This window comes from Pimephales promelas, chromosome 25 (genome assembly GCF_988280905.1).
Source record: "Pimephales promelas chromosome 25, fPimPro1.hap1.1, whole genome shotgun sequence".
Taxonomy (NCBI): Eukaryota; Metazoa; Chordata; class Actinopteri; order Cypriniformes; family Leuciscidae; genus Pimephales; species Pimephales promelas.
Window position 1 is genome coordinate 17,569,485 of NC_142793.1, and position 18,543 is coordinate 17,588,027.

The 18,543-nt window shown below is 36.8% G+C and overlaps 5 protein-coding genes across 10 annotated transcripts in view; 4 read left to right on the forward strand and 1 right to left on the reverse strand.

Annotated features, from left to right (window-relative positions):
- galnt18a (UDP-N-acetyl-alpha-D-galactosamine:polypeptide N-acetylgalactosaminyltransferase 18a) overlaps positions 1–5,532 on the forward strand; it is a 63,038-nt gene extending 57,506 nt beyond the window's left edge. For all 5 annotated transcript variants that reach the window (XM_089127506.1, XM_089127505.1, XM_089127504.1 and 2 more), the window contains 2 exons: positions 1,192–1,356; positions 4,231–5,532. In XM_089127506.1, coding sequence (XP_088983632.1) covers positions 1,192–1,356; positions 4,231–4,377 — 312 coding nt within the window. In that variant the 3' untranslated portion in view covers positions 4,378–5,532. The remainder of the gene's footprint in view (positions 1–1,191; positions 1,357–4,230) is intronic.
- Positions 5,533–9,666: 4,134 nt separating this feature from the next.
- Positions 9,667–11,165, forward strand: pyurf (PIGY upstream open reading frame). Its single transcript, XM_039646928.2, has 2 exons — positions 9,667–9,973; positions 10,600–11,165. The coding sequence occupies exons 1-2, from the start codon at positions 9,774–9,776 to the stop codon at positions 10,739–10,741; spliced, it is 342 nt and encodes a 113-aa protein (XP_039502862.2). The 5' UTR covers positions 9,667–9,773; the 3' UTR covers positions 10,742–11,165.
- Positions 10,771–11,165, forward strand: LOC120459042 (phosphatidylinositol N-acetylglucosaminyltransferase subunit Y). The gene has a single exon (XM_039646929.2). The coding sequence runs from the start codon at positions 10,771–10,773 to the stop codon at positions 10,984–10,986; it is 216 nt and encodes a 71-aa protein (XP_039502863.2). The 3' UTR covers positions 10,987–11,165.
- On the reverse strand, positions 11,016–14,824 carry LOC120459040 (uncharacterized). Of its 2 annotated transcripts, XM_039646925.2 has the most exons (3): positions 14,275–14,824; positions 13,976–14,028; positions 11,016–12,278 (listed from the first exon to the last, which is right to left on the reverse strand). In XM_039646925.2, the coding sequence occupies exons 2-3, from the start codon at positions 13,980–13,982 to the stop codon at positions 11,248–11,250; spliced, it is 1,038 nt and encodes a 345-aa protein (XP_039502859.2). In that variant the 5' UTR covers positions 13,983–14,028; positions 14,275–14,824; the 3' UTR covers positions 11,016–11,247. The 2 variants fall into 2 exon arrangements, with proteins under 2 accessions (XP_039502859.2, XP_088983841.1); XM_089127715.1 differs by having other exon boundaries at positions 13,976–14,824.
- Positions 14,825–17,636: 2,812 nt separating this feature from the next.
- Positions 17,637–18,400, forward strand: pth1a (parathyroid hormone 1a). The gene is made up of 2 exons (XM_089127837.1): positions 17,637–17,742; positions 17,837–18,400. Exons 1-2 carry the CDS (start codon positions 17,642–17,644, stop codon positions 18,072–18,074), a joined length of 339 nt encoding a protein of 112 aa, XP_088983963.1. The 5' UTR covers positions 17,637–17,641; the 3' UTR covers positions 18,075–18,400.
- Positions 18,401–18,543: the final 143 nt, after the last annotated feature.

Below are 18,543 nucleotides of genomic sequence, written 5' to 3' on the forward strand. Positions count from 1 at the left end.
CTCACGTTTGAGCCGTTTTGCATTGGTGCCATTCCAAAGTCAAAAAACTTGGTGTACTTCATCTGCATCTGATATTCTAGAACTGACAAGTTTGTATAGCCAAAATCGCTGTAGATGGTAAAAAAAAAAATTATTTGGGATATCTAAAAGCTTTGGCTTTTAAAGTAAAATATCAGTCCATCCAAACCCCCAGGCTATTGATTTAGGACTCCATTCCATTTGCCCCACATGCCATCAAACAATTATGTAAACGTGTAGAAATCTAGATGCACCCTAGCGGCAGCAAAAATTATTTAGCAGCCAGTGTGGTCTAGCAATTCTCTGTTGGCTTGCGAACTGGAAAAAACAAACTTTGGTCAGGCCAATCACATCGTGTATAGAGTTGGTGGGCGGGCTTAACATAATGACAGCAGAGTTGTGACGGTTCTGCGTGATTTCCATAGGTTATTTATTTCCCTGCTACTTGAAAACAAAGATGTTGCTGGTCTTTTGAATCGTCTTTGGCCTCGACTCTTGAGGACTTGGATTTAAGAGAACGTCTCTTAAAATGGATACTTCAGAATTTAGCGTAGCATTAAACTTTGTATTGGTAGAAAACCTGTAGTATTTTCGAATTACCATGCTTTCCATCCTCATATTCCCCTGAGATGAGAGATTAATGTATTTTTTGTCTGGACAAAAAAAATTCTCAGATGACGCAAAAATCGTCATTTTGCATCATCGCAGGATTTTTTGGCCAGAGGCTAAAGACTACAGTCAGTAGTAGAGGCTGTCCCGCATGTTTTCAACCCACTTAGAGGGTGGTATCTCACTCACAGAATGAACACATAGTGTCAGCCATCTTTTTTTGGAAGCTAAGCTAGCAGGCTCTTGTTCTGTGGAGAAAGCGGAGTAGTAGGGGTTACATGCATAGGTTTCACTCTAACTGAATGTGAATCTAAATGTAGTGTTTACATGAACGCTAAATAGGTGATCGGTTGATGTGCGTTTTAACATTGCTATAAAATTCCCGCTCCTCCGCGAGAGAAGAAAAGTAGCCTACATTTTTGACCGCTCACACCTGCTCTTGCTTAATTATTACACTTTTTCTTATGTTAACATTAGCCTAGCATATTTTTAATACATATTTGTATACACTTTTAAACATTAAATGTGTCATTTAAAAGTTGTTTTTCTCTTGTGTTGTTTCAGAATGTGTACTACTCAAACTCTCAGCAGTTGCATGTTGGAGGCTTGAGTCCGACCATCGACGACGATGACAACAAGTGCCTGGTGGACGTGAATGGCCGACCGCGACTGCTGGAATGCAGCTACGCCAGCAACAAGCACATGAAGCTCTCCTGGCTCTTCACTCAGGTACACATGCAAAGCAAACAATGAATCACATGCTCAAAAAATGTAGTATTCTCATGCTCTGTAAAGTAATAATATTCTAGATAAATTGTATGATTGTTGCATAAATAACTTTTGTATGCTAACTATTGGTTGGTGCCTAGATAAGTCTAGGAATAGAATAACATTTCTATTCATTTTCCACTGAATTATGCGATCTGAAGAGAGATCTGTGTCTCCTCTTCCTGATTTGCATCAGTTATGATCTCAGCACTCTCTCATTTGCTGTACAGTTGTCATCTCATCTCATGTGGTTCAACGTGACCATAATCCTCCCCTTCTGCATGACACGGTCCTGTGTACTCTTCCTCATTCTGACCTCCATGATAACAAAGCTAAGAAGCATCTCTTCACCTGAAACAAAAAGCTAATAAATGCACGATTTCAATATATGTGGTTTTGTATTTCAACATAATTTTTTAACTTAAAACCATTTTAAACCCTGACCAGAATACAATACAAATACTCGATGGTGGTTTAAAGTGAATTTTAAGTAAAAGTGTAAAATTAATCTTTTAAATTGTCATGTAGCTTGCTCTAATCCACCTGCTGTAGGAGCTTTTGTATTTGTAATCTTCAATATATGTATATATTTCTGACAAGATTCATCATCCAGTTCGGTAGGCGCCGTTATATCCGTTATACATCCAGTTCAGTAGGTGGCGCTGTCACAAAAAAACTAGGGTCCTGGAACTCCGGCCCTAGAACTGGAGTCCTGAAACTGCAGCCTCCGGTTGTGCAGGAACATACTACTGACTTTAACAGCAACATAAGACTAAAAATGTTGAAAATGTAAAAAAAGCCAATGTCAAAACTGTTGTTATGAAGTTCTGTGAACATATAAAGTACTAGTCCAAAACTTTCCCTTAAAATTCGCTGTCAATTTGCAGCATCTGTTAGCCCTCTGGCTGTGTGACTGCAACAGACACTTTCTGGATATTGAGCATTAATAATTCAGAGGTGTGTGTGTGTGTGTGCTGTAAAGCGCTCCTAATTCACCTCAAGCGTCGTTCTGGATTGTAGCAGACATCTTGATTTCATCTGCACACGACCCGCGTAATGAATGTGTCTCTATTAAAAGGTGGATGAATTAATATATGTCACAGCAGGTGGTGTCATCTAAAAGGTTTAGCTGAAGTGTGGTGGAAATGTCAGAACAGGTTATTAGGAAAGGGTAATGCTAACCCCTTGGGAGAGATGTCGAAGTAGAAGAACAAACACACGCTATCGAGAAAAGTGTAAGAGTATCAACGATATCAATTCTCACACAAACCCTCGGGACGTGTTTTTAAGTCTCAGATGAGCTCGGTGGGATAAAGGCTTTATGGCGGCCACCTTTTTTTATCCAGGAGTTTCTTAAAATGGAATCAGGTCTGAAATCATCAAATCCATTGTGGCCTTTTAGATGTGATGAATAATTGATGACAAAGCCAGTGAAAGAGTGAACTGGTTTTTGGCTCATTGGAGAGCATCAGAAATGGCTTTAATTAAGTCTTTATCGACTTACATTGTCTGTTGACAATCTGTCTGTATCCATGATACCGCTTGGCAAGTCGTGAATGAATGCGCCGTTAAGCTTACCTGACACACGTACCCAGCTGAAATGTATTATTTAGCTCTTTAGGTCATTTGGCACCAGTGATATTATTATTTCAGGGACATATTTGAAGCAGATGTAGCGGTCCCTATCGGTGATACACACCTGTTAAATGATGCATGCCAGATTCTTTTATAATTACAGCGGTTTTAATAATGCCTGGTTTATAATCTACATGACCACAAGAAATTATGTGTAGTTTCTACTCTATCTCATGTCCAATTCGTACGAATTCGACGAAAAAGTGGCTAATTCGTACGACCTCACTCGTACGATTTGTCTTAACCCACGTGATGGGTAGGTTTACGGGCGGGGTAAGGGCTAGGTCATTCGTACGAACTCATATGTACGAAAATATGTACGATTTAGCAGAATCATACTAATTCGTACGAGTGAGGTCGTATGAATTGTTACGAATTAGCTACCTCGTAAAATTCGTACGAATTCGTGAGATCGGGCTGGTAGTTTTTGTACTACTTGAATTGAAAATGATATTTTCAGAGATTTCAATAGTGCAAGTTTTTTGTTTTGTTAAGTTTGATATAGCTATGCACTTTGCACTCTACCGTCTAAATTGTTTAAAATGTTTGCCATGGCAAACTTCCATAACATAATGCACCATATCATATGGTATTCTCTTCAATAATTTAGTTTCACATTCAGCACAGTATATCACATTTTGTTTTCACATGCTAATGCTGCAGCCATGAATATAATAAAGCGGCACAAAAATAACAAATATTCCAACTGTGTATCTTCAATAATATGATTTAGCCAGTGAAGCAAGACATTTGGCGTTTCATTCAACTTGTCTGAGTTGGATTTCATACGGTAGCAGATGATTGGACGAGGGCGACACATCGCCCACGGCCTCCTCTTTCATGTTTCAGCTGTCTCCGGAGCCTCCTTCAATACTGTAAGACTGAATCCTTGAGGCTCTTCTTCAGATGCAACCACTTTAGGAACATCACTTTCCTTTTGACATTGTTCTAAAAGGCTTTGGGCTTCAGCGGTGTATTTCATACTGTGTTTACTGGCTAAAAGTGGAATGTTTCTTCAGGTGTAAAAAATGTAGCTTTGATTTCTCACTTAAGAGTCACTTGGATTCTGGGGATTTTAAGATTCATGGATCATATAACCTGTTTTTTTTGAGAAGTATCCTGCTTACTGTTACTAAATCAATATCTTGTTTGGTCCTGGAACAACTTTTTCATTGTTCACTCTTTTGTTGTGTCTTGCAGGGAGGCTCCATTCAGAATAGGAAGTCGAAGCGATGTTTGGAATTGGTGGAAAGTGTGGAAGTGGATCTTGGATATCAGCTGGCCCTTCAGAAGTGCAGCAATCAAAAATGGACAATCACCAACATATTGCCTGGGAAAGTTCTATAGGCATGGTGTCTTAAGGGACATATCACTGTCCCTTTACACACATCGCTGTGTCATCAGCTGGAGGACAGGGTGCTGTTCTCTGTTATTTAACACTGTAAACTTCTTCATGTCTTGTGCCGGACCTCAAAGACTTCATGGAACGTCTCCTGAATTTAATTTTGACCAAAAGAGATTGTTGGTTTTGAAACACTGATGCTTAAAGGGATGGTTCTCCAAAAATGAAAATTCTTTTATCATTTACTCATGTTGTTCCAAACCTGGGGTGCATTTCCCAAAAGCGCTGTTAGCCAACCATGGTCGCGAGTTCCGTTTTTATCAGCACAGTTCAGCGAGTCTGTGTTTCCTGAAACCATAGCAAACAGCATCGCAAAGTTGTGTGGTTGACCTGAGTTTAGAAGCACAGTTTTTTGTTTGCATGACATGTGGGCTTAATGAATCCTTATATTGAGCTAAATAAACATGCTGACATTCAATACAATCTATATCTTTCATTTAGAATATATGCAATTTTCATTTACGGCTTTTAGTTTGTCAAGAGATTTAAAGTGTGTTTTTGAAGAGTGATGCCATGTCCATGCTTTATGGCAAAAACCTGGCATTAATTCGATCTCAAACTGATTAATTAAAAGAAGTTATTACTCCACCACCTGCTTGATATTATTAATCAAAGGGGTTGAAGGACAGATTTATGGTTTCGGGAAACAGTCGACTAGCTAGTTGATTTCTTCAACAATGTACCGACTATGGTAGTTAAGCAGTGAGTTACAACGTTACATGTCTCCAAAAAAAAGGAGACATTTTAAATCATATTGGTAAACAACAATTTTGACCATTGACATTCATTGTATGAATAAAAATAACACTAAAAATATTGTGCTCTGCAGAAGAAAGAATGGCATACAGGTTTGGTTTAACATGAGGTTTTAATGATGACAGAAATTTGTTTTTAATTTGTGAGTGAACTGTCCCTTCAAATGCTTTTCTGTATGATTGACTCTTGTGTCTTTAAGCATTTAGCAATTTTGCTACTGTGTAGCACTAATTTATGTTTTTCTTTCAAGTTTGTGAATGATGGTTGTGATTATTTGATGTGGAAAAGGATATTTTATAAATGTAAATAATCTTTATAAATAATATTAAAAACTTTTAACTCTTCATGCTTGAATTTTACATATGAAACCAACGTTTTTTTTCTGGTTTAAACTGGTTAAGCCTCAGTGTTTATTACCTCTAAAACACAAGTCTGACCTGCTTGGTGGCCTTCTAACCACCTAAAGCTGGTTAAAACACGGTTTCATCTAAGTAATAATGATAAAAAAAAATGGCAGAAATCTGTTCATATGGTTTTCTATTCATTTAAAAAGATCTCTGGCATTCACCGAAATTAAATTTCCTCATTCACAGTTTCTGCTTTTGAGAAAAACTTATTTTCTCTCTTACCATCTACCATGGGACAAAACCCATTTAATCAAAGTCAGGAACACTTGACAACCTCACTTGAGCTCTGAGCTATCCAAATCCCTCAAATCCTTAAAGCACAGACACACACATTGCTTTAACAAGGAACAACAGTTTCACGAGTCGTTCTGTTTAAAAAGGTTTACTAGAAAAAATGGGGGGGGGGGGGGGGGGGTGATGACATTGGAAATGCTGGAACTCCAAAGACAACTGGCAACACGCATGGCATCTCATCCGCACGGTTTCGTACGATCTTCTTCCGCCCCACTGACGGTTAAGGTTACCAGTGGATCTTCATGGTTCTTTTTCATATATTGCTATGTACTGTAAATAACATTGTACAATTTAATTTTAAATCACCAATATTTTTCAATTTGGTGACTTGGTGGACCTTAGGCTACTATTTTTCCTAACAATCATACATTTTCATACAAATCAAACACATTTATATGAAAATGCGACCATTTTACATTTTGGTGACTTTGTGGCTAATTTGCATGAATTTGTACATGAATCTCATTCATACAATCTGCTTACATCCCACTGACAGAGACACAGGTTTAGTGGTTAGGAGTGGGCCATCATGCTTTTTCTAAAATTGCTTGTTCTAAAACCCACACATGCAATTTCATGTGAAATTGCGATCTTGTAAAATAATGTCTTCTCGTGAGATCGGGTTGGAACTGAAGATCATGGTTTGCTATTATTTGAGCCACAGAAGTGTCTCAACATTTTCGTGACAATCTCTTGGTAAAGAAACTTGAATGAATCTCCTATACCCCCTGAGATAGAAAATCTAGTTTTAGAAGTGCATTTGGCAGGAAGTCTCAAATATACCTGCATCCTTGAAATTGCCTGTATTGATTTTTTTTTTTTTTTTTTTTTTTTTTAAGAAGGGAGGAAAAGACACATCAACACTGAGACGATCATATGAAACAATTTCTCATCTTCTTTCTATTTCTCTCTGCACTTCCAGACCTGTCAGAAATGCAGTTTGCCTCCTAAGATAATAAAACTCCTATTCCGGCTGACCTTCTGAGGCGGGAAAATGAACATATTTTATATCTGGAAACACAATGGCTGTACACCAAAGCTCTTTAGTGGAAATGGAAGACAATGGTATCAAAAATAAATATCTGAGTGAATTCAGTTGGTAAAAATATTTCAGCACATTTGTAAAGGAAGGTAGGATTACCCTTTTCTGTTATTAAACATATTTTAGACTGTAAAAACTAATTTAATAACATTGTACATAGTGAATGGTGTAATACATCCATAAATTTGGCTTTGATGATAAACCCTCGCAGAGTAACCAGAATTAATTTAGCACTATAAATTCTGAGCATGATCATTAATCAAAGGTATTAAGGCAGAACTGTCCCCGCTTCACTGTCTCATTGATGAGAGTATTAGAAGTGTAAGAAGCCCAGAGCATTTCAAGAGCTTGTTATCAGGCCCTAAAAGTGTTGGGTTAGCACTTCTGAACTTCATAATCCTACAGGCTGAGAAGCCCAATCCTCTGAGTTTATTCAATTACGCCTACTCTATAAGGAAATATCTGCTGTAGTGCATCTAATTGTTGTTCAAATGGGGCAAACAATATACTGCCTGTGTGTTTTAAATGTGTAACATAACCTTAATGTATAAATGAAGATGTTTCCGTCTGAAAAAATAGATAAAAAAAAACTAAAACAAGGAGATTTAGAACCCTTAAATTCAGCTGAATTAAATGAAGTAAAACCGTATGGTTTTTAATTCTTTCGTGTGCGAGAAATTAGCCAGTCCCATCTGGTGCGTGCTGGCCCACACACATTTCGAGAAGCATATTGTTCAATCGTAGGCTACATCTCGCCATTGGCACCATCTGCATTAACGGAAAATGAAAAGAAAAAAAACAATGACAGTTAATGCAATCGTAGCCTATGTTGCTCAGCGTTCCTGCTGTGGTAGATAATGGAGCAGAAAAGAGTTCAAGCTTGATTAAATGGATTCACTAGCAACTGTGAAACCGTTTGTGAAGGTTGCTGGCAGGAAATCATAACAGAAGGCGACAGCGAAATTGTCTAATTGTCATCGTTTGACGAAGAACAAACTGTTTTAGTTGAAAAGACCTCACCAGAGAATTACAAGCAGATATCACTGACACAGTTTAATATGGAGATAGAAAATCCCAGCCAAAGGCAAGAACCCTTCGGCTCTCACATACATTTGCATAACTGACTTCAGGTTTCTCTCTTTTCATACTTTCAAAACATTTTTGCTAACCATAGTGGCCATGTTTATCAAGGAATATCTTACTTTAGCAGTAAACTGACCAATAAAAATCAAGCAGGAACATGTAGCCTAATGTATTTGTTAGTCTATTTGTTTTCCCAGTGATTAGATGGTCCCGACACAGAGGTAAACATCTTCCAAAGAGACATAAGGGACAATTAAGGCCTAGTGAGATTTCACATAGCAGAGGCAATCAATTCATTCAGTGCAACGAAGAACACACCAGTCTGTCCTTGAGCGGGTTTCATTTGACATGCTTGGCAGGTCGGTGAACTGAGCTCAAGCCCCCGGGTTTCTTCCCAAGCCTCTTACTCTCATCAGCTCGAAACCACAGAAATATTGACATGAAATGTCTTTGATATTTAGGGATATTGGGGGGAGTGACCCATTGATGTTTACAGAGGTCATATGAATCCATGCAAACATGCTCAACATCATCGAGTAGGCTGTATAAACTCATCTAAAGGATTATTAGGAACACCATAGCTACTAATACTGTGTTTGACCCCCTTTCGCCTTCAGAACTGCCTTAATTCTACGTGGCATTGATTCAACAAGGTGCTGAAAGCATTCTTTAGAAATGTTGGCCCATATTGATTGGATACCATCTTGTAGTTGATGGAGATTTGTGCGATGTACATCCAGGACACGAAGCTCCCTTTCCACCACATCCCAAAGATGCTCTATTGGGTTGAGATCTGGTGACTGTGGGGGCCATTTTAGTACAGTGAACTCATTGTCATGTTCAAGAAACCAATTTGAAATTATTCAAGCTTTATGACATGGTGCATTATAAAAATTGGGAGATTGCATGTCATTGACTTTTTATTACTTTTAAATGCACTCCTGGAAGCTTCTGCCTATGATATAAGTCTCTGCTCTTTTCACACAACAAGTAAAGCTCTAAAAAGTCAAGTTTCGTCACTGCTGCAAGAGTGTGTGATGTTTAACAAACGGTTCACTGGCGACATCTGCTGGTCATGAGGAATCTGTCCTCTCTCCAGTGTCACAATGCTGGGGTTCTGTTTTGTATTGCGTTAGGCAAGAGCGACACAAACTGGTTGAAAATATTATGCAAATGAGGCATACAATGTCACAATTCTATTCAATGAATATATTTGAAATGCGTATGCATTCATCTCACTAGGATTTCTTGGAACCAACGCGTTATTTCCGTCATAGATTTTTTCATTTAATTTCACATAATGCCATTATTGCACGATATTTTTCGCAATTATTGATAATTATCCGTCTTAAATCTAAATCAACGGTTCACTGCCACAGTAGATTATTCATTTACGTTTATCGTTATATTTTTGGATATTACATTGATCAGTGCAGTTGTTATTAATAATAAACGTGATGGAAAAAAACGGTATAACAATGGAATTATTTCACAATTATTGTATTGTGTCTGTTTCTAAATCATAATAAGGGCTCAGTGCCACCTGAATTATTATAATATCTTTTATGTCAAGTTAATTATTATTATATCTTGTTGTATGACATTTGGAACCAACATTTTGTCATCGGAACCTTTCACCAATGCAAAAGATCAGGGGACACGTTTACAGACGCGTCAAGTTTAGCGCTTCCGGTTCACTGTTGGCATCTGTCAAACGGGGAAAACAAGTTAGTTTTCCAGCATCCATCTCTCTTAGGATATGTCTCATGCATTAAGGACCCTTGCCACTGGAGTTTTTAGCGTGCAGAGATCTGTGAGCGCCCAGACACTCCTGCGTCCTGTGAAGATCCGAGGACAACAGAGGAGTCGGAGTGATGGAGTGAAGGGCAGTGAGAGTCAGGCATTTGATGTGTCCCTCCTCGAGTTTCTTGTTTGTCCACTGTCCAAAAAACCCTTGAGGTATGATTGTTTATCATGCATAATAGTTTTATGTAAGTTAATGCTAGTTATCATAGGAGTTTAATTGCAGTGCTGATGTTATATACCACTGGTTGATAATTGTCCTTGCGAACTTTTACCTTGGCAGATATAACATTACAACGAGACTATTTTTTTTTTATGATATAATCCTTATAATTAAATTGTGATCATTTATTTAAACAGGTATGTATCACTTATATGAGCTAATTGGTTTTGGATTAAATTATTACATTGTTTAAATTAATACCCTTTCGCTAACCGTGATTTTGTATGTAACAGATAACAGATCAGTCTAAATTCTCATGCATTTTCTGTAAAGCTGCTTTAAAATAATGTGTATTGTGAAAAACACTATAAAAATACATGTGAATTGAATTATTATTTTAATATTAATTTATTAATTAAATTGCACCTTCCAAAAAAAATAGAAAAAAATGGTAGATATTATTTCATATCATAATTAATATTTATGAAAGCATCCTTCTTTATTATGAAGGAGATCCCATTATAATTTATTATGTTTTATAATAACTGTATTTTGTAAATTTGCAAAAGGAATTGTAGTAATTGTAATGCTAATACATGTATTCTGATTTTTGTTCAAGGTATGACGAAAGGAACAATGAATTAATAAACGAAGAGCTTGGCATCGCATATCCTATCATTGATGGTATTCCTAACATGATCCCACAGGATGCACGAATGATCCAAACGGCCGAAACAGCTGAAAAACCCACTGAATCTTGAGTTTAGAAAGCAAATAGTTTTTTGCCACAATGTTTTTCTCCCTGTCTACTGTAACTGTTCTTGTGCCGCTGATCTCTTTGACTGGACTGTTTTACTCAGCGACAGTGGATGACAATTTCCCACAAGGCTGCACGAGTGCAAGCAGCTTGTGTTTCTACAGCCTTCTGCTGCCAGTAACTATTCCCGTTTATGTGTTCTTTCACCTTTGGAAGTGGATGGGAATCAAATTATTTAGACACAATTAGACTGTAGCTTCCTTTTTTTTCCCCACACAACATGAGACTATTTTAATGTTATGCATTTTTGTGAACAATGTTTGCTTGTAAACAATAGACATGGAAGATTCATATACAGGAACATTTAACTGGATGTTAACATCAAAGCGAACAATGTAATTATACAGAATAAAACTGCAAATGCCTAAGTTTTGTGTCTTATTTTGAATGTCCACAGAACTCTACTTTTTTTCCCATCACGAATCTGTAACATTTTAGCTTGGTACGGTTTCACTTCTTCCCTCTTTTCTCAACGCTTTCCGTGAACTTCATCAAAGGGCACATGGGCTTTGGTGAATCTTCACCCTTCACCTTAAAAAAGAAAGACTCGTTCAAGCGAGTCTGAACGACTTTCAGCTGGAGCAGATCACCTTTGCTCTTGGATCCCGCATCACCATCTTCACTCGACGTGTCTGATATCTTCAGCTTGGGTGGATTTGCAGACTCGAGGGCGGGATGTTTTGGCCTGTGCGTTCGTCTTGTTCTGTTCGGCAAGCTCAGGTCCACCGGTTCCTCCGAGCACGTGGCCGTGTTCTGCTGCTGCTGAAACCTGAGAGAGCTGGAGAGCGCTGAGAAGGTAAAGAAGTTCTCGGTTTGAGTGGTCGCTTCAGCTGTTGACCTACTTGAACTCTTCTCTGGTGCCTTCATTGCAGTGGCTTCAGTGGCTATAGTGGCTTCATTGCAGCTTGAGCTGCTGGAGATCTCCACACATGGATCCAAGAACGATTTCTGTGTGATAAACAGATCTTGGCTGTTCATTTCTTCAGCTGTACTGGATTCCAAGCTGCTTTCGCCCACAAACTGCTTCTTTCCATGTTCATTGTAATTAGTTGCAGGTTGGTTTGTCTCAGTTGGCAAGTTGAAAATGACTCTCTTTTTAATCTTCCCTCTCTCTTTCACTCTTCTATGACTCTCGTTCTCAGTTGAATGTTGTTGTTTTGTCTCCTGATCAGGGGAGATGAAGATAATGGGCTGAAGTTGTGTGTCTTCGAGTTTGTTGGGCTGTTTTTTGATTTTAGGTTTCTGGAAGTCTTCCTCGCGTTTGTTTTTCTTCTTTGTCTTTTTTCTTTTTTTAGTCTCTTGCTTTTGAGTAAAGTCTGTCTCGCAGCAGCCATCATGCAACAAGAAGCTGGGCACACACTTGGTTTTGCTCTTATCCTTTTTTTCTTTCTTCACTCTCTTGTTTTTATGCTTCTTGGATGCTTTAAAAGCATTTTCAACAATAGGAAAAATCCTCTTTGTTGGGAACGAAGCCTTTTCCTCTACAAAATCAGAGAGTAACAATGAAGAACCAGGGTTATTTGACCAAAATTTAGACAGATGCAATGCATCAGAATTAGATTTAGAAGTTTGCACAAACACAGAATCAGATTGTAAGCAGAATCCTATGGAGCCCCTAAAGGGACATGGTGGTGGGAAAAAAACAACTTGAGGGATGAGTAAATAATCCCTCATAACATTTTAATTTTTTAGGTGAACAATCCCTTGATAATATTGCAGTGCCTCTTTGAGCCTACATTCAGTATGAGAAAAAAGTACTGTTAAAATCAGAAACATTAACCCCCGATTTCACAGACAAGGCTTAAGGCTAGTCCCAGACTAAAATGCATGTTTGAGCTGTTTTAACTGAAAGCAACTGATATCTTTTAAAATATCTTAGTGCCATTGTTTTGTCTTAAGATTCAGACTGGATTGTTTTTTAAAAGCTAATTAATTGAACTAATCCTGGCTTCATCCTTATTTTTACTCAAGTAGTATTTGAATTTTTGCTGAAAGGTATCTGTATTTTTACTTGAGTATGGTTTTCAGGTAGTATTCATACCTATGCATTTACCAATACATTATTAAAATCAAAATCTGATTATCTGTTAATATTAGTAAAATAGACCCGAGCTATTATGAAAAATAAACAGTTGTATTTTCAACTTAAGTTAACAGATTAATAAATGCTATAACCAATGTATTTCTCATTGTTGGTTCATGCGTGTATTTCTCATTGTTAGTTCAAAGTGTTATCATAAACCCTGATGTAAAAACAGGAATGCTTTACCAAGTTCTAGTATAATTGTTAGAGAATATTCGCATGCTTCATTAAAGTAATGTGTCCTATTTGTCCTGATTTCCTCCAATAACATGTGTTGATGTGATAATGCATTCAATTCAATTGTATGGAATCAAATTTGCAGAGGTGGACAGTAACAACTTACTTGAGGACTGTACTTATGTACACTTTTTGAGTATCTGTCCTTTAGTATTATTTTTTCTGGAAACTTTTTAATTTAACTAACTTCACTGCATTTGAAAGACAAATCTTGTTATTTTTTACTCCATTACATTTCTGTCAAGGTCCTTGAGTAGAAAGTTGTAACGTCACTCAGGGGAGGGGATGATTTTGGTTGCAGGGGTTGCATTTTGGTTGGAAATGAAAGTCAGGTTGACGTCAGAACCCGACTGATGCTCTGATTTTCATTTTCAACAACAGTACGTCTGTCCAACGTTGGAGATTAACATCAATCTGTCGTTGAATTCTGACATCAACCTGATTTTCATTTTCAACGTTGGGTTCGGTCTTCTAAATGCGAATTTTATCTCTTTTTTTGGAGCACAATAGCTTAATGTGATATTGCAACACGATATTGATATGAGGGTAGGTAGGCAGGCATATATTCAGAAGCATACTCAGAGGTATAATGCAACAGTAATAAAACAATGCATTGACATTTTACCTTTTACTTGATACAGTACTTGATACTTAAGTACTTTTAAAAACGAGTAGTTAGCCAACTTCTGCACTTTTAGTTAATTAAAAATCGGTCTTTACAACTTTTACTTGTAACAGAGTAATATTTGACCAGTAGTAGGCCTATCTGTACTTTCACTTAAGTAAGGAAGTTGTGTTGGTTATTTGTCCACCTCTGCAAATTTACTTATGTGTCAAATCGTGTAGGCTACCTCTTACCTGACATGCTTCTGAGGATTCAGCTGGTCACCTTTTCTCTCAGAGAGATGGACCTTAAAAGTACAAGCAGTATTGTGTTACCATTTGTAAAACATGAGAAACACTGTAGCTAAAGTTGACTTCTACAATGTTACGCGACGTCATTTTCCACAGATTTTCGGAAACATTGTTACTGAAAGCAACTTGTTCAACTGCTACTCCTTAGCGACTAAACATTTGACATTGCAGTCAATTTAAAACGCATTTAATGTACTTTTTATTTTAGTCCAAAATCAACAGGAAAACTGTCATGTACTTACCTGTTTTGTCAATAAAGAACATACGCTCTCATATTTTTCCGCCAATTGCTGCTTCAGTGCAGTGCGCCACTGCGCATGCTCAGTAAGCATTGACAGCATCTATCAACGGCATGCTGCGATTTGATTAAATAAATTCGAAAAACTTAACACAACTATTGTTAAACAAAGTTATCTTGTAGAAACGACGTATAAAAACACTGGAGAATTAAGACACATAAAAAACTGTTCACAGTAGTGTGTAGCTACCGAAAATGTGCCATTTCATAAATCACCCCGTTGCTGTGAGACGAAGAGCTACGTAACCTTTATATCTTCAGTCCATTCATGAATAAGCATCACTTCTCTGTGCGTCACTCGGCTTGTCAGGCAACTATTTTCACTGCTGTAGAAATCACTTTCTCACATAAAGGCTGCTTTTTGTTGCTTTTCTTGTAAGAAATGGCTTTCGTGGTCTATGGCGTCATCAAACAGCAGCTAAAATGATTTTTACTACCAGTCTTTTTACGGTCCTATGGCAATATCGCATGTGAACGTGCATTATGTGCTACGCATGTCTGTAGGCACGTAAGCTTGACCCAGTCAGCGTCACGTCTTTAGAAAGGTCACAAAAGTTTATTCCCAGAATCTTTCAAAATACTTTTATTTTATTTTTTTTATTATGTATTTATTGTGATTTTTATATGATTTGTTTATCATTTGATCTGTGTATTGCATTGCATACTGAACATTCTGAGTAAGGTTTTATTTCCATTGTTAATACATTGTAGCCTATACATTATGTTTATACCGTTAGGCCTATACACAATATACACACTAGCCCTGTCTCTATTCTATTCTATTCTATTCTATTCTATTCTATTCTATTCTATTCTATTCTGTTCTATTCTATTCTATTCTATTCTATATAAAATAACTTAAGATCTTAAACTATCTTTAGAACCAGAATTTCATGCAAATACACTCTTTAATGAGTTGAATATTTCACCTGTTGTCAGATGTTGTTTTCAAGTCAGCACATTTTGCCACTTAATAAACCTTGAAAAAAAAAAATAATAGCCACATGGTGGCACCTAATATAAATTCAATTCACTGTCTTGAGGAAATGGCTTTTACACCTGTGGAATGATTGCATTGGGTGTCCTTAGGTGACTTGATATTCTCCCCCTGAATTCTCCTGAATAATCATGTGTAGTGGTAACACACACTGGCGATGACATGATCTGCATTGATAAACCATGAGGTAATGAGAACTACAGTTGTCAGGTTGAAAGGTCCCCCCTCCTGCCTTTAAAGGGTCTAAATACTGCTTAAGATTGTTAGGACTGTGCTAGGGATCCCATGCAAAGGTCAAAGGTCTATTTGTTTGGCAGGTGTCATCTAAACAGGCCATGCCCACTTCGGACCATATCAGTCCCGCAAAAGACTAGATCCAGGTCAACCAACTCCAACACACGGGCCTTGTCAGCCATAAATCTTGCAATGGTATGTAAACAACTTTAATTGCTTGCCACCTGTAAAGTTTGTTTTGCAGAATGCCAGAGGATGAAACAGTACTCTCACCGACAGGTGCAATGCGTGAGATGCAGTGGGCATCATCAGAATAAGCAGTATTGGATACAGCTTACATGCACTTTATTGGTTATTGCATTAATACACATATATTGGGTGATGATCTTCCCTTCACTCTCTAATTCACAGACTCAGGAGATGATTATTGCCTCATGTGTCATCAGACTGCCTGCTCCCTGCCGTCATACCCCATTTTTTCTGAAGTCATGAAGCTGTAGGCAGATAGATTGAAGAGAAACCCTAACCACACCACGAGGCAAGCTCTCCGGGTCAGACCTGCTTAGGTGCTCAAAAGCACTCTCTGTGTCATGACATAGCAATGAGCTACATTTAGAAAACTTCTCTCATAGTTACCTAATCTGTCATCTGTGGCCATAAAAGTAGGCTCTTCGGGTGCCTCTCTGGACACCTGTGACTGAGCGTTCTGATGGAGGAAACATGGGGTAGCTGCTATGACATATAGTTGCAATCCTTTTCTGAGTCTAAGACGAAATCTTTTTATTTGTCTATGTGAATGCAAAAATGTTATTTCAGAAATTTGTGTTATATATGTATATATTGACCTATATACATAAATGATAATATAAATTATTCATTAGCCTATAGAAAACACACACACACACACACACACACACACACACACACACACACATATATATATATATATATATATAATTACCTATTTACACACACACACATGAAAATGATAACACAAATACAAAAAAAATATTATTTAAAAAAAAAACTTTATATTTACACATGCAAGAATATAGGCTAGCATATATTTCAGAAGTGTTATTTTACAATAACAGTCTTACATTCTCTCTCTCTCTCTCTCTCTCTCTCTCTCTGTTTACATTTTACAGATTACTGTTTATAGATTACATTTCCTCACTGTAAAAAAATATATTCATGATTTGTAATCACAATTTTTTTTCTTTTGTCAAATCAACTTAGATAATTTATGTAGTTCAGATAGCATAATATTTTGAGTTTCTGGTGATTAAATTAATCTCCTTCATTGTATTAACTCAATTTTTCCATTTCAATGAACTTAAAATTTTAAGGCAACCAGGTTACTTATTTTTTAAACCAACAATATTTTTTACAGTGCTGAAATTGAGATTCATATAGACTAATATAATATAATATAATATAATATAATATAATATAATATAATATAATATAATATAATATAATAAAATAATGCAATGCATTGTAATACATTTTGTGTTGCCTGATTTAGTGAACAAGCTTTCTTTAAATTTTCTTTTAACAGTTCAGTTGTCTTTTTGAATTAACAACTTTCTTGTTCTTTTTTTTTTTTTTTTTAATTATTATTTGTTTGTTTGAGTATAGGCTAATTGTTGTTAAGGAAATTGCAGGCTACCTCTCTACTTTAAGGACAGAAGTTCAAGTTTTAGGGGCGGGATTTCAAGAGAGGTAATGAAGAGTGAATTATGGGTGGTGTTGTAGAGGTGTTGTCACGCGCATTCTTCATCAGGGCAAGGGGTGACATCATCACCAATAATGAATGCGTCTCATCAATGGGCGCAGGGGTATAAAGGGAGCTCACCCTGTCAACTGTGAACCAACTCTAATGAACTGATGCACGAACTCCCGCAACCTGTTACTCAATAAGGTGAGTTGGGTATTTTATTGCGTTGTTGCTTTATTTCATATCTTACTGATATTTAGTTCAATAATAGCTAATTCATCAATTCATAATTTTGTTGCATTTATAAAATGATGATTACATAAGCTCATTTATCTTTTATTTCACATGCAGGTTCATAAAATGGTTTCCAGCATCAATCTGGGATTTTTGGAGAAAACAGCTGTATTTTTCTCCATCTGTATATTATTATATTCAACAAATGCCGATAGCAAGCCATTGAGGTAGGCTAATAACCGCTATTTGAATACTTCCCCATTATTTTTCGTTGTATATTAGGCCTATTAATGTTGCTGTGTTTTTTTTTCTCTTCAAAAGCAAACGGGCAATCAATGAAGTCCAACTTATGCATAACCTCGGGGTGCATAAACATGTTGAACTGAGGCAAGACTGGCTTCAGACGAAACTGCGGGAAATCCACACGGCCGCAATCAAGAACACAGACGCAGACAGAACAGCACTTCTTCCAGACATTTTCCCCAATCTCAAGGATCTAAATCCAAGGGAAACAGAAGACATGATTGCCGTTTTGGAAAAACTTATGAACCCATCATAAAAACAGAATTTGACACCTAATGTGGACTATGCAGGGACTGAAATCAAGCCATTCTGTTCACCTTTAATTATTCTATTAACAATATTTATTTTTTTCTATACACAAAATATTTATATTTTTTATGTAGCCTAGTATTCCAGTTTTCTTTGGCGGCTAAGCCGTATAACATTAAAGCTCAAAGCACTTCTACGTATTTATGAGTTATTTGTTTGTAACATAGATTAACTGAACCCAAAAGAAAAATGTAAAAGAGGACCAAATCTTAAGAGAAAATGTAGAAAAGTAATTTTTCAAGGTTTTTTCTATTTTTGATGACAATATAAAATAAAAACAAGCAAAAAAAAATCATCGTTCTTATTTGTGTTTTTCTTTCCTTGTAATGCACTTTTGGTTATTTCAAACAAGTGCTCTTTAAATTTGTTTTTATGTATTGCCTTTTTTAGTTTTTGTTGTACTCTTGTTATTATAA

Bases quoted from the DNA above. Each gene is read 5' to 3' on its own strand.
- pyurf (XM_039646928.2), top strand. From the start codon at position 9,774: ATGTCTCATGCATTAAGGACCCTTGCCACTGGAGTTTTTAGCGTGCAG. The intron at 9,974-10,599 runs GTATGATTGTTT...TTTTTGTTCAAG, and splicing joins CTGTCCAAAAAACCCTTGAG to GTATGACGAAAGGAACAATG.
- LOC120459042 (XM_039646929.2), top strand. From the start codon at position 10,771: ATGTTTTTCTCCCTGTCTACTGTAACTGTTCTTGTGCCGCTGATCTCT.
- pth1a (XM_089127837.1), top strand. From the start codon at position 17,642: ATGGTTTCCAGCATCAATCTGGGATTTTTGGAGAAAACAGCTGTATTT. The intron at 17,743-17,836 runs GTAGGCTAATAA...TCTCTTCAAAAG, and splicing joins GCCGATAGCAAGCCATTGAG to CAAACGGGCAATCAATGAAG.